The sequence below is a fragment of the Crassostrea angulata genome, chromosome 6, assembly GCF_025612915.1.
Source record: "Crassostrea angulata isolate pt1a10 chromosome 6, ASM2561291v2, whole genome shotgun sequence".
Taxonomy (NCBI): domain Eukaryota; kingdom Metazoa; phylum Mollusca; class Bivalvia; order Ostreida; family Ostreidae; genus Magallana; species Magallana angulata.
The window spans coordinates 11379314-11397775 of NC_069116.1; the positions used below are offsets into that span (position 1 = coordinate 11379314).

General features: G+C 33.5%; 2 protein-coding genes, 1 long non-coding RNA gene and 1 other non-coding gene across 5 annotated transcripts; 1 reads left to right on the top strand and 3 right to left on the bottom strand.

Annotated features, from left to right (window-relative positions):
* The first annotated feature begins 6 nt into the window (after positions 1–6).
* On the top strand, positions 7–2744 carry LOC128187316 (UPF0545 protein C22orf39 homolog). Its single transcript, XM_052857719.1, has 4 exons — positions 7–151; positions 882–927; positions 1967–2091; positions 2360–2744. Exons 1-4 carry the CDS (start codon positions 47–49, stop codon positions 2597–2599), a joined length of 516 nt encoding a protein of 171 aa, XP_052713679.1. The 5' UTR covers positions 7–46; the 3' UTR covers positions 2600–2744.
* On the bottom strand, positions 449–523 carry Trnas-aga (transfer RNA serine (anticodon AGA)). Its single transcript has one exon. It is a non-coding gene; the product is annotated as a tRNA-Ser (tRNA).
* Positions 2745–4667: 1923 nt separating the features above from the next.
* Positions 4668–5750, bottom strand: LOC128187317 (uncharacterized). Its single transcript, XR_008244065.1, has 3 exons — positions 5625–5750; positions 5128–5197; positions 4668–5024 (listed from the first exon to the last, which is right to left on the bottom strand). It is a non-coding gene; the product is annotated as an uncharacterized LOC128187317 (long non-coding RNA).
* Positions 5751–8570: 2820 nt separating this feature from the next.
* On the bottom strand, positions 8571–12079 carry LOC128189710 (uncharacterized). Of its 2 annotated transcripts, none has more exons than XM_052861434.1 (3): positions 11981–12079; positions 11838–11911; positions 8571–9126 (listed from the first exon to the last, which is right to left on the bottom strand). In XM_052861434.1, the coding sequence occupies exons 2-3, from the start codon at positions 11893–11895 to the stop codon at positions 8849–8851; spliced, it is 336 nt and encodes a 111-aa protein (XP_052717394.1). In that variant the 5' UTR covers positions 11896–11911; positions 11981–12079; the 3' UTR covers positions 8571–8848. The 2 variants fall into 2 exon arrangements, with proteins under 2 accessions (XP_052717394.1, XP_052717393.1); XM_052861433.1 differs by having other exon boundaries at positions 11838–11896; positions 11981–12077.
* Between the last annotated feature and the right edge of the window lie 6383 nt (positions 12080–18462).

Consider the following 18462-nt stretch of genomic DNA (forward strand, 5'->3'; position numbering starts at 1 on the left):
TTATTTGTGAATTTCTGTGGTAAAAGTTAACTTTTTAAAAAACAAGATGTCAGCGCCCGTTACCGACTTCAAGGAGTCTTTTAACGGAAACTCGCCAGAAACAGTGAAAAGTAGAGAGGAATACATAAAAAATCACCCCGATGCAAATCTAGTATGTTTGTTTTTAGTATTAAGTTCTGTTATTTCCTTTATTTTTATGAAAGTAGCACATTGTCAAAATTAACAATAGAGGATTTTCGAACGTATCATAAAATTTAATCAAACTTGGTACAAAACAACGTATGGGAAGGGGATGCTAAATTGGTACAAAACAACGTATGGGAAGGGGATGCTAAATTGTAAAGATAATAATGGGCAAATATATACAGTTATTAATAGACGCAATGTTAAGGTTAAGGTAAACATTTATTTTATCAAATGATTATGTAACGGGATGGGAGAAATAATGACGGACCAGACCGGGATTCGAACCCGGGCCCCCTGAATCTCTAGTCAGGTGCTCTACCAACTGAGCTATCTGGCGCCGGTATTCGAACCGGTCTGACCGTCACATTCCTCCCCCCTTAAATGATCTTCGTCCCCGAAGATCACCCCAGGCTCTTCCCCTGGCAGGAGTTCACCTGTCAGTTCCAGGGGTTGGTCACGGCACCAAATGTAACGGGATGGGAGAAATAATGACGGACCAGACCGGGATTCGTACCCGGGCCCCCTGAATCTCTAGTCAGGTGCTCTACCAACTGAGCTATCTGGCGCCGTTATTCGAACCGGTCTGACCGTCACAATTACTTAATTCTTTTTTCATCTCTTCATCATTATCGTCGCTTTTGACCGGTACATCGAATTGACTAGTATTGAATTTAGTTTCTATTGAATGATTCCAGATAAGACCGTGCGCTACATACTGGAGAGAATGTGAAGCATGCTTTGGTATGTATATATGATTCTAAATCTGGATCTGGAATGATGAACTGAAAAGTGCATTTTAAAGGGACTTGGACGTGATTTTAGAACAAAATTTTAATTTTTAATATATAAAATGGTTTACTTGCACATTTTAAATGATTGACCAAATTTGAATGTTAGAATTCAAGTTATAAGGGAGATACAAGGAAAGAACACATTGTTATGTAAACAAAGCTTGAGTTTTATATTTGTTTACAAATAATGTAATGTATGGAATTACCATCTCTTTGATATATTAACTCGTGGGAAACAAGGCAAACCTATTCAATGGGTTTATAAAATATATTATCAATAGAAGAAGCAACATTTGATTGAAACTTATACCAATAAAACACATATTTAAACAATAACAAGGCTCGAGCTTTGTTTAGAAACAAAGAGTTCCAAACTCTGTATCTTGCATATAACTCAATATCTGACTTTCAAATTTTGACAAAGCATTATAAATACCCATATTATCCATTCTAAACATTTAAAACAGAAAAATGAATTTTAAAATGTTGAGCTCAAATCGTGTCCAAGTCCCTTAAACGTTCAATCTAAGATAAATCGTTTGTTTACTAGGAATTATACAGGCTATGTTTGTTAGTGAATTCATTGATTTAGGTTTTATTTCAGAGCAACCATAGTCAGCCCATTTCCTCTTTTATTTCTTTATACGGTATAATGTTCTTTCTAAGATAAGATAATTTTATTTCCAAATTCTGGGCCCTTTTGGGCATACAAAGGTACATGTAAAATGTCAGTCAATACAGAAATTCATTTGTTCTTCTTGCTTTACAGCAAAAAGAAAGATAAAAAATGGTTTATTTCCCCTGAAATATCTTATATTAGGATTCCACCCTAATACTACCCTCTCATTTTTTTTATGCCTGATATTTCCTTACAATGTCTTTAGTAAATTGAAGAGTAATTTCTACAGAGTTGTTGCTTTTCTCAGGGCAGTGTATTATATGACCATGTTGTATACATGTATCATACAATGTACATTTATTTTACACAGCTGCACCATCACGTATCAGACAGCGCTATGTCAATGGCAAGGACACAGACTGCACTCCCTTATTGAATGTCTTTGAAAAATGTAATGCTATGGAGAGAGGAGGAGAGGACTCGTTGGATGCCATGGTTCGTACAATGATACGCCACTGTTTTATTATCAATGGTTTTTATATACACCTCACTATCTTGTCAACATTCTCGTCATCAAACAAAAGAAAAAGTGACCACTGAGATTGCCTATCATTGACTTTTGAATGATTTCTTTAGTTTGTTAGCATTTGTCCCTGTTTGTTGGTTTTTCAAATTTATTTTTCTGAAACATTTATAATTTATATAATAATTCTTGTAATCATCTGTTGAGAATTCTTATAATTTTGGAATTTCATTTTCATAGAATGACCTTATAGCTTATGAAAAACAGAAAATGGACAATGAAAAGAAAATGATGCAAGCTAACAATGTGTGGGAGTATCGTTCCTCACCCCCAGAAAACTGGTCAGCCCCACTTCCTGAATTCATTGAAGCACGAAAAGACACTCATCTGAACAAAGTAGGGGACACGTGGGAGAAGCAGGATCTTAGACTAACTGTCAGGGAATGTCTATTGACCGGGGAATTGTGTTGTATATCTTGACCAAGACTGCTGTTTATGTATTTTATATTGTGATTTGAAAGTACTGTATAATTGTATGTGTAAAGATGATAGATGTATAAAGTAAACACAAATGAAAGTTATTTATAAATCAATATTACTGAAATGAATGTATTGCATCTTGTTTTTATCAAATTACAGTTGAGGGGTTATTTTTTTTTTTTGGGGGGGGGGGGGGGGGGTTGACTGGTTTGTCGGAGGATGACATGGCAATCTATCTCTGCACTATTGATTCCATTTTTTTTTCATAGAAAAGAGAAATCTTTCAGAAAGCAAACTTGCTACACATAGGATATATTTTTTTAGAGTGAGTGATACTAATCTCCTGAAGGTTCAGGTTAACTCATACAGACTAGTCTAATATGGTCCTAAATGGAATTTGTGCAGTGTAAACATAGTTTTTGCGTTGGCGAAATAGTTATGCATGTAATGATGACCAAAGATTAGCGAAGTTTTGGAAAGGGTTTACTTTTTAATGAAATAAACAACACTTTTTGTTATTGAAAATGATTAGAACCATTATAACAAGACCTTGGACTTTCGGTTGGACGTAGCTGTCTATTTCTTGCGTCAAAACAAGTTAAAAATGACGCGGTTTCAAGCGAAATATGCACCGATTTCGTAGTCTTGCATCAAAAGCCAGACAAATCTTGTCGATTTCAATGAGCAGTGGCTGAGTGGCCAGCAATGAAATAGACAGGCCTACGTCACATTGCTGTTTGGTACAACTACCCAAAGTCCAAGCTCTTGTTAAAATGGTTCTAATACGGTTAAAAAAGAGATGCTTGTTTAACAGTTTAAATTAATGTGAACATTACAGATTATATCTCTGTTTACAACATTTCTTTATATAATCAGGAAGTAATTGGGTAGGTTTGGGGACATCTGTTAGCACATCTTCTTTGTTAGAATCTTCAAATAAAAATCTGCCCCCAAAACTATGAACTGAGAATCTAACGAAAAGGCTATAGTTAAAATTTTTATAAAAATTATTATAATTTTCAAATAATTTCTCTAAGCAAATGAATTTCCACTGTGTGATTATATACCAAAATATTAAGCAAAGGTGCCGTTTTAAATTAAAGACTCATGTAAATTAAGAACGACATAAATCAAACGTATATAGGTTTTGACTTAGATCATGTCTTCTCCTGGACCCGCCTAATAAAAGTTCTCATGTTTTCTTTGTGTTCATACTGAAAAGATGTGCAAAGAATAACTCTAATTTATCCAAAGAACTATCATAATGCTATACAAGCTTATCTTTTAAAGAGATTGGTGAGCTAGCGCTGTAGCCATCACAAAACACAGAAGCAGATTTCTAAATCATTGGTTTAAATTTCTGAATCGATTGATTAACAATAAGAAGGCAAAGTGGTGTACTGGAATTGTGCTGGAGTGGGGTCTCAATTTAGAATTGTGAATCTAGAGTGGGCTTCACATCGGCAATGGCATAGCTCATTGACTGTGCCTTAATAATTATGTGTACACTGTAATTTCAATTTCGACGTGAAAATTTTCAAGAACCATTGCTTCCTTTTTGAAGAAATCGTATCTTCTCGGAACTTTCCGACAAGCTCGGAAAACATATCCGAAGTTGTTTTCCGAGCTTGAAGGAATTTAAGATAAAGATAACTTGTTATCATAATATTGAAAATAACTTTGCATTTTAAGATCTGAGCTACTGTTACTTTTTTACATTTACAATAAAACAAGTAACTTCATGTGAAGATGACAAGACGAAATTCAAATGGTACAGTTTATCTATCGTAGTACAGTATTCCCAAAACCCCCTGCTAATGAGTCGAGCATGCGTATTCCAGTGAAAAAGACTAACGTAGTTGCTAGCGCTCGAGAGCACTAGCAATTATGTTTTCTGTGGATCAGCTAAGAAATAAAATACAAATTTTGGGATATTTAGTGAAAAAAAATCTTCCGTGTAAAGCGGTAATATTTATATGTGAAAAATGATCATATATTAAGATAAAAAAATTCACAGCTTTGTACATTGAGGAAACAAGTACTATAGACTAAGGACACATTTAAAAGATACCCTTTGTCACTGTTTATTCAGATTTCAACTGATCATATAATTTCCTCACAAAAACACATTAATTTTTATAAAACCGTTTGAATTTCACTTTTTTACACCGTGGATAAAGTTAACATTTGAGCATTGGTATCTATGGAAAAAAAAATCATCAATAAAATTGTACTTTTAAATATTTTGATTCTTAATCTGCGACAGTTTCATTGGTCATTTATTAAATCAGTTGCTGGAGGAGAGCCAAAAAGACCACGTGAGATACGAGGAGAGCCCCGCCCCCTGAGGCGGCAGTCGTCGGCTGAGGCGTCGTGGTCGTCGGCTGAGGCGCGGGTGTGGTAGTAACGACAGACGTCGTAGATGCTTTAAAAAAAAAAAAAAGCGATTTTTTAAAACCATATCTTAGATTTAGATAGTAAATCAAAGTTTATGAAATTCGAATTCGAATATATTAAGTGAGACAAACCTGCTTCTCCGAGGTAAAACATGTTTACGAGCAGAAAAGCTGCGACAAATAGCGGAAGAAATTTCTTCATCTAAAAGCACAATTATTTTAAAGTTTGAAGAAGAAAAAACCTTATCAAACACACACACACACACACACACACACACACACACACACACACACACACACACATATATATATATATATATATATATATATATATATATATATATATATATATATATATATATATATATATATATATATATATATATAGGCAAAATTAAAAAAAATTAAATATGTTCCTTTCATCTGTTAAAACAGAAAAATGAAAAAGGGGGGAGGGGGGGGGGGCAACGCTTTTGCACAAATACTTTACAAATTATTGATATGACGTTAATATACGAATGAATATGCCGACATGAATAAACGTTTTCATAATTTATCTTTATTAATACATGTACATTTAGCATTTGATTATGAATAGTATTTTATGAACCTTATTAAATTCTGCCTACCTTAAGCTGTCACTTGTGTCTTCTAGGTGGGTAATACCGATAGGGATACAGGATAGGAAGATATTATATTGCACCTGCGCTCTTCTTTTAAATGATATTAATGTCCGGGGTCATTGTTATTTTTTTACAGGTGTTTACATTGTTTTTATTGTAGTTTTTAAAGTTTATACACTATTCCCCATTTTTATTTTACCTGGTAAAGTATTTTAATCAAGGTTTTGATTAAAGAGGAACAAATTTTTCGACGTGTTGACACCATATATGTATATATGTGTTAGACATACGTGTACCTTTGTGAAACATACAACGTATTTTAAACACATATGTTGCTATATCTCATTCTGAGAAGAAATAAATTGATATTGTTTCGTTGTGGTATTTTGACACACAACTCTCCTTTTGTATGATCAACGTACGTGCTTGTTTTCATCTTTAACTATATGTATAAAATATATATGTTCAGTTCGTTAAAATGCGTTGCAATTTTACCAGCATAACAGTTACAAGGCCTAGATGTACCCGAAGCCGATTGTTCAAAACAAAGAGTACTTCCAACTGGAAATGTATTTGGTTATATAAGAAATGATACTTTCCTCTTGAACATGGCCGAGTTTGTTCTAGGAGTGACCCGCGGTCTAGGCGAGTACCAAGGTATACAACAGTAAACGTTTCTTTCTCCGGAAGTAGTGTGTTCTGTTTATAAGGAGGAAGATATTCATCACTGTGTGAAATGTTGACTTTGAAAATAACATGTTCTCCACTATAAAATCGTTGAATGGCCATGATCTGAACATTCAAGTTGACATTATGTTTATTAATATGTGTTTGGGAATCTCTATTCAACTTCATGTAATAAACTTTGGCAGAATACAACAAAATTCCAATGACGAGGTAGCAGGTGACTTCTATGAATTATTAAGATTTTCTAGACTCTTTAATTGTAACGTTGCTTTCCTTTTCATCGCACGTACACGTCCATACAGTAGTAATCCAACCCCCCCCCCCCCCCCAAAAAAAAAGCCAAATTAATATGAAAAAAAGAATTGGATTATAAAAACACAATTAAATACAAACAGAATATCATACCAACGAGATAAACTTAAAAAAATTAATGTTATCGAATGGGTTGTACTCCAGGAGTTGCGTTTGCTATTATCATTCCTGGTAACGACCGAATCCCCAACTCCGCTACAATTATTCTAAAAAAAATATTCACCTACCATTCTTTCTTCATTGTTCATCTCTCTCTCTCTCCTCTCTCTCTCTCTCTCTCTCTCTCTCTCTCTCTCTCTCTCTCTCTCTCTCTCTCTCTCTCTCTCTCTCTCTCTCTCTCTGTTATAAGAGTCGGCAATACGTGTATTGAGCTAAATGGAACACATACCACTACTGGTATCGTCCTTAACTTTGTCATTGATACCCGGCATTGATTTTTTTTCTGTAGTGCAATTCCTTTTAATTCAGATGAACCCTGGAATCAATTGCGAAGAATTTGTGACTGCATGGTGTCGTCTAACGTATGAAATATAACGTTTAGACCCCTACAGATACCGAAAGGAAGGTTGAATACAAAAGTACATTAAATTATTGGTTACACGATTATAACCACATTGATGATGCGAATAAAATGCATTTATAAGAAGATATGTTACGTAGAACTTAGATCAACGTTGTGCAAAAACCTTGGTCCGCTTCTTACAATTGGTTGCCTTTGACAACAAAAAGCCTTTGCAAGATAAAAACACGATATATATCCTGAAAGAATTTGCAGTTTACCCGAGTTCTTAAATTTCGACCAATCTTTGTAAAATGTTCCAAAACTACCAAGATAAATTTTCGAATTCTTTGCGTAATAACCTGTACATTAGATAAAGATTTTATGTTTATAGAATCTTTGAAAGCGGATGTAAAAAAAAATTAGGGTTTCTACAGTAGTTATGAACTGAAAATGCATCTGATTTTGATTATTTTGATTATCTATTTATGATAACAATGTGACACTGAGGAGTAAAAACAAATAGTTTTGACACCTCCCTAAAACTGATGAGAAATAAATAGATTAAATAACACTATTTCCATTTAACACTGTTTCCATATCAAATTCCGTTAAAAATGTTTTTATCAATTATTTTTACCAGTATGTCATAAAGTTATGATCAAATTTCAGTATGACAAGTTCAACCAGAATCTTGATATAAACGCCAACATTTCTAAAAGTAGGGAATGGGAAAGGCCGTGTGATACCTGTATTGATTTTGGAGACTTTTCTACCTGTAAACAAACCGGGTTTCTCATTTTCTTAATACATATATAAACAAAAAGGAAGGGATATGATTAAATACGCAGCTCAAAGTATTCTAATAGATATTTATAAAAAATCAGTTTGATAAGACATTTATTTTGTTTGTGTTTGAGGTCATACTTTTAGATTCAGTCAAATCGGTAAGCGATTACTAGAGTATGCATCACAACCAATCCTGGTTTGCTAAAATGTGAGGGGTTCTTGTTAGGTACAAAACACCCGAATTTAATTTTTTTATTTTATTAATCCTTGGCATGGGACTTATGATATGTAAATGTTATAAAAAATTATTGAAAGTTAAAACTAAAGCCATGTTTGTTCGAAAAATACAACAGCAAAATATTGCCCCGATAATAATTTTTTTTACGTCCTGTTTTAGTAACATATCAAGATCTTTGAAGAGAAGTGATGTTAAGTCAAGCGTCCCGGCATGTTTGTGAGAAACTTCTAAATACAAAAAATTGCAGGTATATTTGTTTGAATAAAACTTTGGATCTCATCTAAAAAATAACTAACACAATAAATAATAAACCTATGGATGAGTGTGGGTTTGTGGGTTAAACCGTTTTTGAATAATTCATTAACAATTTTAGCATGTACTTGAGGAACGAAGGACATGACTTCTTGTATAAAATGATAAGCCCATATCAAAATCACTTGTCCTTTATTTCAGATTTGCAACGTTACAAATTACGTCCCACGCTCCTGATACAATATCCTAACTAAATGCAGAAGAGATACTCGTACAAAACAATAAACCAATGGAGTCATTTCTTCTTCTGCGGCACAGGATATTTCCTTTTGTATTATGATAAGCAATATCTAGATTTCATTAAATGATGTCATATGTTAACAAGCAATCATAATTGTCAGTTCTGTGGTGTCCATTGTTAATAATGGTTAAACCAAAACTGTCAAATGTTTTCTACTTTAATTTCATGAAGTATAAAAAGCAAAATGAAAGCGCAGTCAGTAACACACTTCCGGTAATTCCAGACGCCCCACCCCCTCCACTACCACCGTGTCCACTACCACTACCGTGTCCAGTACCACTGCCGCTTCCCGTCCCACCAGTTCCGGTTCCTGTTCCACTAGATCCGCCTCCTGTCCCACCAGTTCCGGTTCCTGTTCCACTAGGTCCGCCTCCTGTCCCACCACCTACACTACCCCCTCCCGAAGGAGCAGCACTTGACGAACACAGTCCTTGAAATTAAACAATAGAATTATATTATTAGATATGAAATAATTATGATTTTGACAAAAAATAAGAAAAAAAAGAAAAACATAATAGAGTGATCAAGACGAAAGACGGTACCTAATATGCCTGAGTATGTTTTGATCACATGATTGTTTCTGATTTATTTATTGGCCTGCCCAAATTTATGTTTTAATGTATATTAGTGATTTTCTCTGCTCTCCTTGCTTCTATATTCAGAAATTTTTTGCTTATAACATCTATTAAAAAGATCGTAAAATAGAATGACAGAAAAAAAATATTGATCATTTGATAAGAAAAAACGAATCATTTAATCGATTTTTATTCAAATTTGTTTGCGAGCCAAACTGAAAGCTTAGGAAAGGTAAGAAACGACTATACATTCAATAAAAAAAATTCTTAAAGATCACACTTTTTAACAAGAGGCCCATGGGCCACATCGCTCACCTGAACAGCAGTTCCTTGTAACATTACATTTCTTGAGAAGAAAATTTTTAAACATTTTTCATATGTAGTTCTATGTTAAACTTTAAACCCCGCCTGGGGCCCCAGTTTTGGTCCGAGGGTCACTATTTTTACAATTTAGAATCTTCACTATATATAAAAGCTTTTGTGTAAATTTTGGCATTTCTGGTGCAGTGGTTCTTAAGAAAAAGATTTTTTAAACACTTTCCTATGTATTTCTATGTTAAACTTTGAACCCCGCCTGGGGCCCCAGTTTTGGTCAGAGGGTCACGATTTTTACAATTTAGAATCTTCATTATACATACAAGCTTTTGTGTTATATTGGCATTTCTGGTGCAGTGGTTCTTGAGAAGAAGATTTTTTAAACATTTTCCTAAGGTATTTCTATGTTAAACTTTGAACCCCGCATGGGGCCCCAGTTTTGGTCCGAGGGTCACAATTTTTACAATTTAGAATCTTCACTATATATACAAGTTTTTTTGTAAATATTGGCATTTCTGGTGCAGTGGTTCTTGAGAAGAAGATTTTTTAAACATTTTCCATATGTAGTTCTATGTTAAACTTTGAACCCCGCCTGGGGCCCCAGTTTTGGTCCGAGGGTCACGATTTTTACAATTTAGAATCTTCACTATATATAAAAGCTTTTGCGTAAATTTTGGCATTTCTGGTGCAGTGGTTCTTGAGAAGAAGATTTTTAAAACATTTTCCTATGTATTTCTATGTTAAACTTTGAACCCCGCCTGAGGCCCCAGTTTTGGTCCAAGGGTCACGATTTTTACAATTTAGAATCTTCACTATATATAAAAGCTTTTGTGTAAATATTGGCATTTCTGGTGCAGTGGTTCTTGAGAAGAAGATTTTTAAAAACATGCACCCTATACTTACTGTTTCGCAATTATCTCCCTTTTGAAAAGGGCTGTGCCCTTTATTTTAACAATTTATAACCCCCTTTCCATAAGGATGCTTTGTACTAAATTTGGTCAAATTTGGCCCTGTGGTTTTTGAGAAGAAGTTGAAAATGTGAAAAGTTTACAGACGGACGGACGGACGGACGGACGGACGGACGACGGACAACGGGTGATCAGAAAAGCTCACTTGAACCTTCGGTTCAGGTGAGCTAAAAAGGAAAACAAATGAGACATTATTCGTTGGTGATATTTTCTAAAAAATATAGACCTTGTAAGGTTTTAAAAACCAGTTAAATAATATAATTTCATATCAAGTTATTTCAAGTTATTCAAAGAAAAACAGTACAGAATTTTGAATTTCTTGAAAAAGGGCGTATATTCTTTAGATTAGAAAAAAATGTAGCTTCGAAACCCAAAATAACTAGAATGAAATTAAACAGTATGGCTTTCACTACTGGTATTTCAAAATTTGTAGTAGATTTTATGAATTTAACTTGCAAAAATTCATCATTATGTGTAGAAAATCTAACGTACTACATGTACCTGTACCTTAGAGATATTTTAATTGGACCTATGCATAAAAAGACAAACTATTCAAACTCTAGTGTTATGAATTAACTCATGGCAGAATACCGTATTCTAAATCTTTTTTAAACCCGGAAAATTATAAATAAATTATATATTTTATTTCATTTGGTTTTTTTCTAATATTTCACTTGAGATGAAAGACCAAGTACATCATTTGGTGAAAATATGATATCGCAACGCTTCTAGATCTATGCAAATAATATAAACATGAAAACATACAATATTTACCTCTGAAATTACTATATATAAATTGTTTAAAATGGAAATGACAGGTTGTGCATGTATTCAAGCTCTCCGATCTTTTGTTTCGATCACTTTCTCCATGTAAATGTCAACGATCAACTAAATAGCCACATAAATACTTTAATGCTTTTTGACGACATCGTATTGCCAAGGTTCCGGTGACCACTGTACCATGTCATTAACGAAAATCTAATACTGAGTGTTGTTCGGAATTAGGAAAAAAATTAAAGCATGTTGAAAAAGTTGTTTATTTTTTCTAAAAAGGGCTGGATGTTCATGGCCATTTTGGACTGTTAGTATATTGATCTCACTGAGGACTTACGAAGAACTCAGACTAAAGATATAGAAAAATATTCAAACCTTAAAAGAAAGATATGATTAAATTTCCCTTTTTAAATAATAGTTTTTAGTTTTAGAAATAACATATATAAATTCAAGATTTATCTGATGGACAGTTTATTGACCATCCAGGCTTCTTATTTATCATTTATTACCTTCATGGACAAGCATCAAAGCCACCAACAACACAACGAGAACTCCAGTGTGCTTCATTCTAAGGTACAAAAACCTGGAGGATTACAACAAAAATCAAATTTTGAAAAGATAATGCCATTCTCGATCTTTAGAAGGGTCTTACCTTTTTATCTCTTATCCAGTTCACGTCTGGTCGTCATGTAGCTAGACTGTTACTTTTATATGCCCTGTCCGTGCGTGACGTTCATTGGCTACCCATATACCGAAGGGCTTACCGACCTGCCAGGTTCTTCTGATTAAGACAAAACGTTATGCACTGAAAACATACTGTAATGTTTTTATTTAAGTAATTCTTTTTCATGTTTTATATTTATGATTTTGTTTCATAAAATCAGACGATGTTATAAGAAAAACAAATTTTATTCTATGATTTATCTAAAGAGCTTTGAGAGTTTCTAAAATAAGATTAGCATGTTCTCCAACAACAGATGCATCATGTTAAATCTAATAAAATCACGCAAAAACCCCATCAATTTACCTGATTGTTATATTGACTTGCTCACTATTCTAAAAAGCTACCTGTGCATGTGCTTTCATTTGCTTTCGTCAGATAACAAATACTACGGTATTTGTGTTTTATCCAGATAACGTTTCTTTCTTAAAAGTGAATAAAACCGGGACACAAGCAATGAAACAACACATTTATTCTACGGTCCCTCTATAAACTATATGAGACATATTATACGAGATGAGACAATGAGATTAGATGAGACAAATATGACATACTTTGATTTCATAACATTCAACTTGGGGATAACACAAAGTGATTAGATTTTTTATTTGAATGTTTTATCCATGTAAAAAGCAAAAAAAAAAAAATAAATAATAAAAAGATAAAAAAAAAAACCCAAAAAACTCATTTATCCCAAGATTTGGCAATACATAAAAGCAATATATAAAAGAAGCCTACTTTCTTCGACATTATATTCTAAATTCTAAGATCCATCAAATGCCCAAAGTTATTATTCTTGGCCTCGACGTATCAAAGATAACAAAATTGGAAAATGAAGTACATTGAATTTATGATTAATTATAAAAAGTGAAAGAAGATCACTGTGATCTTGATATGAGGTTATTGTCATGTTGTAAATTTTGAATTTACCGGGTGGCAGTAAATACAAAATTTACAACATGACAACTTGTCAAACTGAACAACTCAAAACACAAAATAGAACACATTTCGAAAGGAATTCTTTCCACACATTTTATTGCTATTTCACTGGTAAAATTGTTTTGTTAAACTTAGAACCACGCATTAATTTTTCTTTCAGGAACTATTTATTTTCTCCTTTATTAGCTCACCTGAGCTGAAAGCTCAAGTGAGCTATTCTGATCACATTTTGTCCGTCGTCCGTCTGTCTGTCTGTCCGTCTGTCCGTCCGTCCGTCCGTCTGTCCGTCTGTCCGTCTGTAAACTTTTTACATTTTGAACTTCTTCTCTAAAACTGCTTATCCAATTTCAACCAAATTTGGCACAAAGCATCCTTATGGGAGGGCGAATATAAATTGCAAAAATTAAAGTCCGATCTGTATTCAAAGCGGAGAAAACCTTGAAACTGTAGAAAAAGGGGGGTGCATTTTTAAAAATCTTCTTCTCAAGAACTACCGAGGCAAATTCAACGTAGTTCAGCATAAATTATCCTTATGGGAAGGAAAATATAAATTGCAAAAATTAAGGGGTAATTTTGTTTCAAATCGAAGTTATTACGAAAATGATAATAAAGGAAAGGCGTATTTCAATCGGGCTCGGCATCCGGTAAAATGGGAAGGCAAGACTTGGCCTGGGCAAAACAAAAGATTGGCAGTTATTAATCTGCCAATCTCATTAAAATTTCAGGATATTTGATGGACTAGTATATTTGTATTCGCTGTAGATATTGCTGCAAAATAATGCGTATTTGGAATTGACGATTGCCGATCTGCCCCGGCATTTATTTTGCCACAGCCCGGGTTTGCATACCCATTTTACCAAGACTCGTATTCCATACTTCTAAAACGAGGTTCTTTGTTTAAAGCAGCCATGACATTATACGAAAAAGGGTCGATCTGACTATGATGAATTTGTGCAACAGTTCGCGTATGAAGGGAAGTTTTGAAACATGCAAAATATATTGGTGCCGATTTTGTGAAGTAAATTGAGCTAAATATTTCAATGCGTTGACAGTTTTCACACATGACGTTGGTGTTAGCTTGTTCTGATTTTCGTTTCGTTTTCATTATTTATGCTTTGTAACCTGGAAACTATCGTCTGTATTTCGTGATTTTTACGTATCAAATCAATCAATGACTTCGGTAAATCAAACAGTTACGTTAACTGTTTACCTGCGCAAATTAAGCAAAATCTGATGTAGGGGTACTGAAATACAATTCATTCTATCGGTAATTCGGCATTATCTTTTGCGTAATGGTAGATTAATGCAATAGGTTTTGTTGAGATGCTCGGCATTTTCTCTAGTTTATTCAGTTTAAATAGAGTTTGATATCGCTTACGGAATTATGTAGGTATATCCATGTATATATATATGATTCATTTCGAAAAAAATAAATTGTGTTCTTTATTTGTTATACATGTAATGCATGTTGTTTACAATTTCTATTTACTAACCATATTTGAGTGTTAAGCTTCGAATTATAAGCAAGATACAGAGATTTGCTCACAATTCTATGTTTGTACACAGATCTTAAAAGCTAAAGATTAAAAAAGTATAAAAAATTGTCAATATTTATTACGAAAATTTTCAAAATCTGTTCTTCCAGAAACCCACTTATTGAATTGTAAACTTAACCTTTTTAGCTCACCTGAGGATGGGGCCACAATGGGGGGTCGAAGTTTAACATGAATATATAGAGTAACTCTTTAGAAATCTTCTTCTCAGAAGCTTATCGGCCAGGAAAGCTGACACTTGTGTGGATGCATCCTCAGGTAGTGTGAATTTTAAAGTTGTGAAAATCATGACCCCCGGGGGTAGGGTGGGGCCACAATGAGGGATCGAAGTTTAACATAGGAATAAATACAGTAAATCTTTAAAAATCTTCTTCTCAGAAACTAATTCGCCGGCAAAGCTGGAACTTGTGTGGAAGCATCCTCAGGTAGTGTAGATTCAAAGTTGTGAAAATCATGACCCCTGGGGGTAGGTTGGGGCCACAATGGGGGATCGAAGTTTAACATATGATTATATACAGTAAATCTTTAAAAATCTTCTTCTCAGAAACTAATTAGCCAGGAAAGCTAAAACTTGTGTGGAAGCATACTCAGGTAGTGTAAATTCAAATTTGTGAAAATCATGACCCCTGGGGGTAGGTTGGGGCCACAATGGGAGGTCAATGTTTTACATAGGAATAAACAGAGTTATTCTTTAAAAATCTTCTTCTCAGAAACTAATCAGCCAGGAAAGCTGAAACTTGTATGAAAGCATCCTCAGGTAGTGTAGATTCAAAGTTGTGAAAATAATGATCCCCAGGGGTAGGGTGGGGCCACAATGGGGGGGTCAAAGTTTAACAAAGGAATATATAGGGTAAATCTTTAAAAATCTTCTCAGAAACTAAACAGCCAGATGATTCTTTATAATTGTTAAGACTTTGGTCCCAGGACAATTCTTTGGCCTCACGAGAAGGTTCAGAATTTGATGTACGTTTATATTCCATATATAAACTATTGTTAGGGATCTTTTTTAGATCTGCAATACTCAACATATGATATGACTATGAAATCATCCTGTAAGAAAAGGGACTAATGATTATAAACATAAGAATATCTAGGGGAAAATGGATTTTATTTATACAGGATTTACATGAATTATTGTACATTGTCCACATAGTTTGTATTATGACTCCATTGAGCTGATTTTATCATACCTCTTGTTCCTCAGGTGAGCGATGTGGCCCATGGGCCTCTTGTTTATTTGTCCATTAGGTCTTCGAAAGTTGGGAAAAACAGAATGCACAGGGCATGATAACACTTTTATTGGAACATAACTCAATTACAACAAATCCTGTGTGACCTCACCAGAGATAAAAAGATTTTCTTAATTTTGAACAACCCAGTAAAACGAACCAGTAAAAAGTATTTAACACGAAGTGCTTCAGTTGTGAGTATCTAAATTATGTATGCAATGTGCAAAACAAATTAAAACGATATTGATTATTTTAAGTGCTTCGTCAGTAACTAGGCATATTTTCAGTATTGTCTTTTGCATCGTGAAATAGAAAGAAGTTTTCACTGGTTTATAGGAAACGAGAATAAATTATTAAGCATATTTCAATGTATGTATTTAGTAAGAATGTGCAGCTTAAAAGTTTTTAGTACATGTAGATCGTTACACTTTTTTTGCAATTGTGTACGCCACAAAACTTCTACAACAGAGAGGCCAAAGAATGACAGGATTTGAAAAAAAAACCACTAAAGCTTGAAAGGAAATATCCAAACTGCGTCTCCAGATAAGCTACAAGTGTTTTTGTCTTTTTATAGACTAGCGCTTTTTTTTTAATTCCAGGTGAAAATTCGGGCGCATGTTTATCTGTACCCTATGATGATTAACGAATGAGTTACGATTCAGATATTTATTATTCCTGGGTTTCTGTGGTGCGACCATTTCACATAGTTCTAAGTATATAATGCAGGAAAATACTAAATATACCGGGGTTTTTTTTAACCGTTATTTACTCGACCCAGAACTTCATAAAGATTTTTAAGTTGATGGATCGTTTAGTGCATTTTCAACGAGATAAATCAGTTTTATTTCTCATTATTTTAAAATCCCCTCTTCAAATAAGTAAAAGCGCTAAAATATATTTAAGTCATTGATATTAAAATGGAATTCATGGGTTTGCAATGGTTTTTCGGTGATTCCATAATTCATTCAAGATATTCCAGACTTGCTATGATCACCGAAAGCTACAGTGTAATAAGACATCACTGTCGACGAGCGTAAGGCATGCCAGATGTTGAAATATTTGATTTTATCTATTTGTGTTGTAATTTTTTTCATTTTTTTGCATGATGTAGATTTCGATTGTGTATTCTAAGTTTCTGATTTGTATTGCAAGTGTAAAACATTATGTATAGCATGAGTGTTTTTCTATTGAACAGAGGCAATACAAATGCGTGTAAAATATCAGTTCCGTCTTTAGTATCTGTTATACAGAGATCATTAAAGATTATTGTTGTGTAGTTTTACTGCAAACCCGAATCAAAGATGATGTTATGATGTGATCTGGGTACGTGGAGAACATATATTAGCTAAGACACGCGTATTTCATGTGTGGTGTGCAGTGGTGTATGGCAAGTAAGGATGTCAATTCCTCAAATGGGGAACCTACTAGGGATTCCTATGTGCAGCAATGACAGCGAAAAGTTCTACTTAAGGTGGAATACCACATCATCACAAAATGGCTGACCGCTGATCGAAACGACATTTCGTTTTATTAAAACGATTTTATGGACTAAAACATGTAACTTTCTCCATAGCCGAGTGGATAAGGTGTCGGACTTAAAGATATTGATGAAAATTTGATGACGGCATTTCCTAATGTCATGAAAAAAATGTTAATACATTTTTTGTGAATTTTTTGTGAATTTTTTCATATCAATATGTAGATTTACTATTTATAGAAGAAGACAAATATTGTTGCAAAATAATCAAAAAATTTGAAAAGGTTTTGCAAATACTTACTCAGACATTATTACAACTATCATTACATGTGTATAGTACAAGACAACAGAAAAATGTTTTCAAAAAAGTTTTTGAAGAAAAATCCACTTTTAAAGGAAACAGAAGGTGTACTATTGTTTATTTTTTTTATAATATTTTATTATGAAGTATTGACATGTAGACTGTGTTTGTGATATTTAATGTGATGATTGTGATAATTGAAAGTTGATCAATAAAAGATAAATTAAAAAGAAAAAAAAAGTGTCGGACTTGTGATCCGTAAAACCCGAGTTCGAATCCCGCAGGGGCTTTTGTTGTTACTTACTGAAATAATTATTTTAGATATTAATTTTTTATCCCCAAACTGCAAATATTTCACTTATTTGACATTTGTACAGTTTATCTATAATTATTATATCTTTCATTATCAAAAAAATCCTGTTAATTTGAGTGACTTTTCCAGGTGTGTTATTTCACCTTAATAGATTTATTACATGTTATCGACTAAATTATGTGTTATATATATAATTTGTACTTTGCTATGATTCTCCTACATAAAGGTAATAGTTTAGTCATTTTTACTTCTGTTAAAAGACTATTTTCTGATAAATGTTTGTTGTTTTGACACCTTGATTTAGGCCTCGCTTAAATATATGTACATGGATGCATGAATATCGTACAAATGATATTCTATTATCTTGATATTGTGCTTCTGGTGTACATATATGTACTTCTGATGTACAAATAAGAACTTTGAAGATATGATTGTGTATTTCTAACTTTAGTACCAGTACCACACTTATGACAAAGAATAAAGAGGCGCTAGTAAGATGTCTGTTTTACAAAGACATTCTGTTGATGAAACATGGAGAGGATTTTGTGAAACTGAAACCAAATGATTCATTTACACGTTTTAGATTTTAGTTATAATTTTG

Coding starts and splice junctions, on each gene's coding strand:
- LOC128187316 (XM_052857719.1), top strand. CDS start 47: ATGTCAGCGCCCGTTACCGACTTCAAGGAGTCTTTTAACGGAAACTCG. Junction 928..1,966: donor AGAATGTGAAGCATGCTTTG/GTATGTATATAT, acceptor TATTTTACACAG/CTGCACCATCACGTATCAGA. Junction 2,092..2,359: donor AGGACTCGTTGGATGCCATG/GTTCGTACAATG, acceptor TCATTTTCATAG/AATGACCTTATAGCTTATGA.
- LOC128189710 (XM_052861434.1), bottom strand. CDS start 11,895: ATGAAGCACACTGGAGTTCTCGTTGTGTTGTTGGTGGCTTTGATGCTT. Junction 9,127..11,837: donor TTTGATGCTTGTCCATGAAG/GTAATAAATGAT, acceptor TTTAATTTCAAG/GACTGTGTTCGTCAAGTGCT.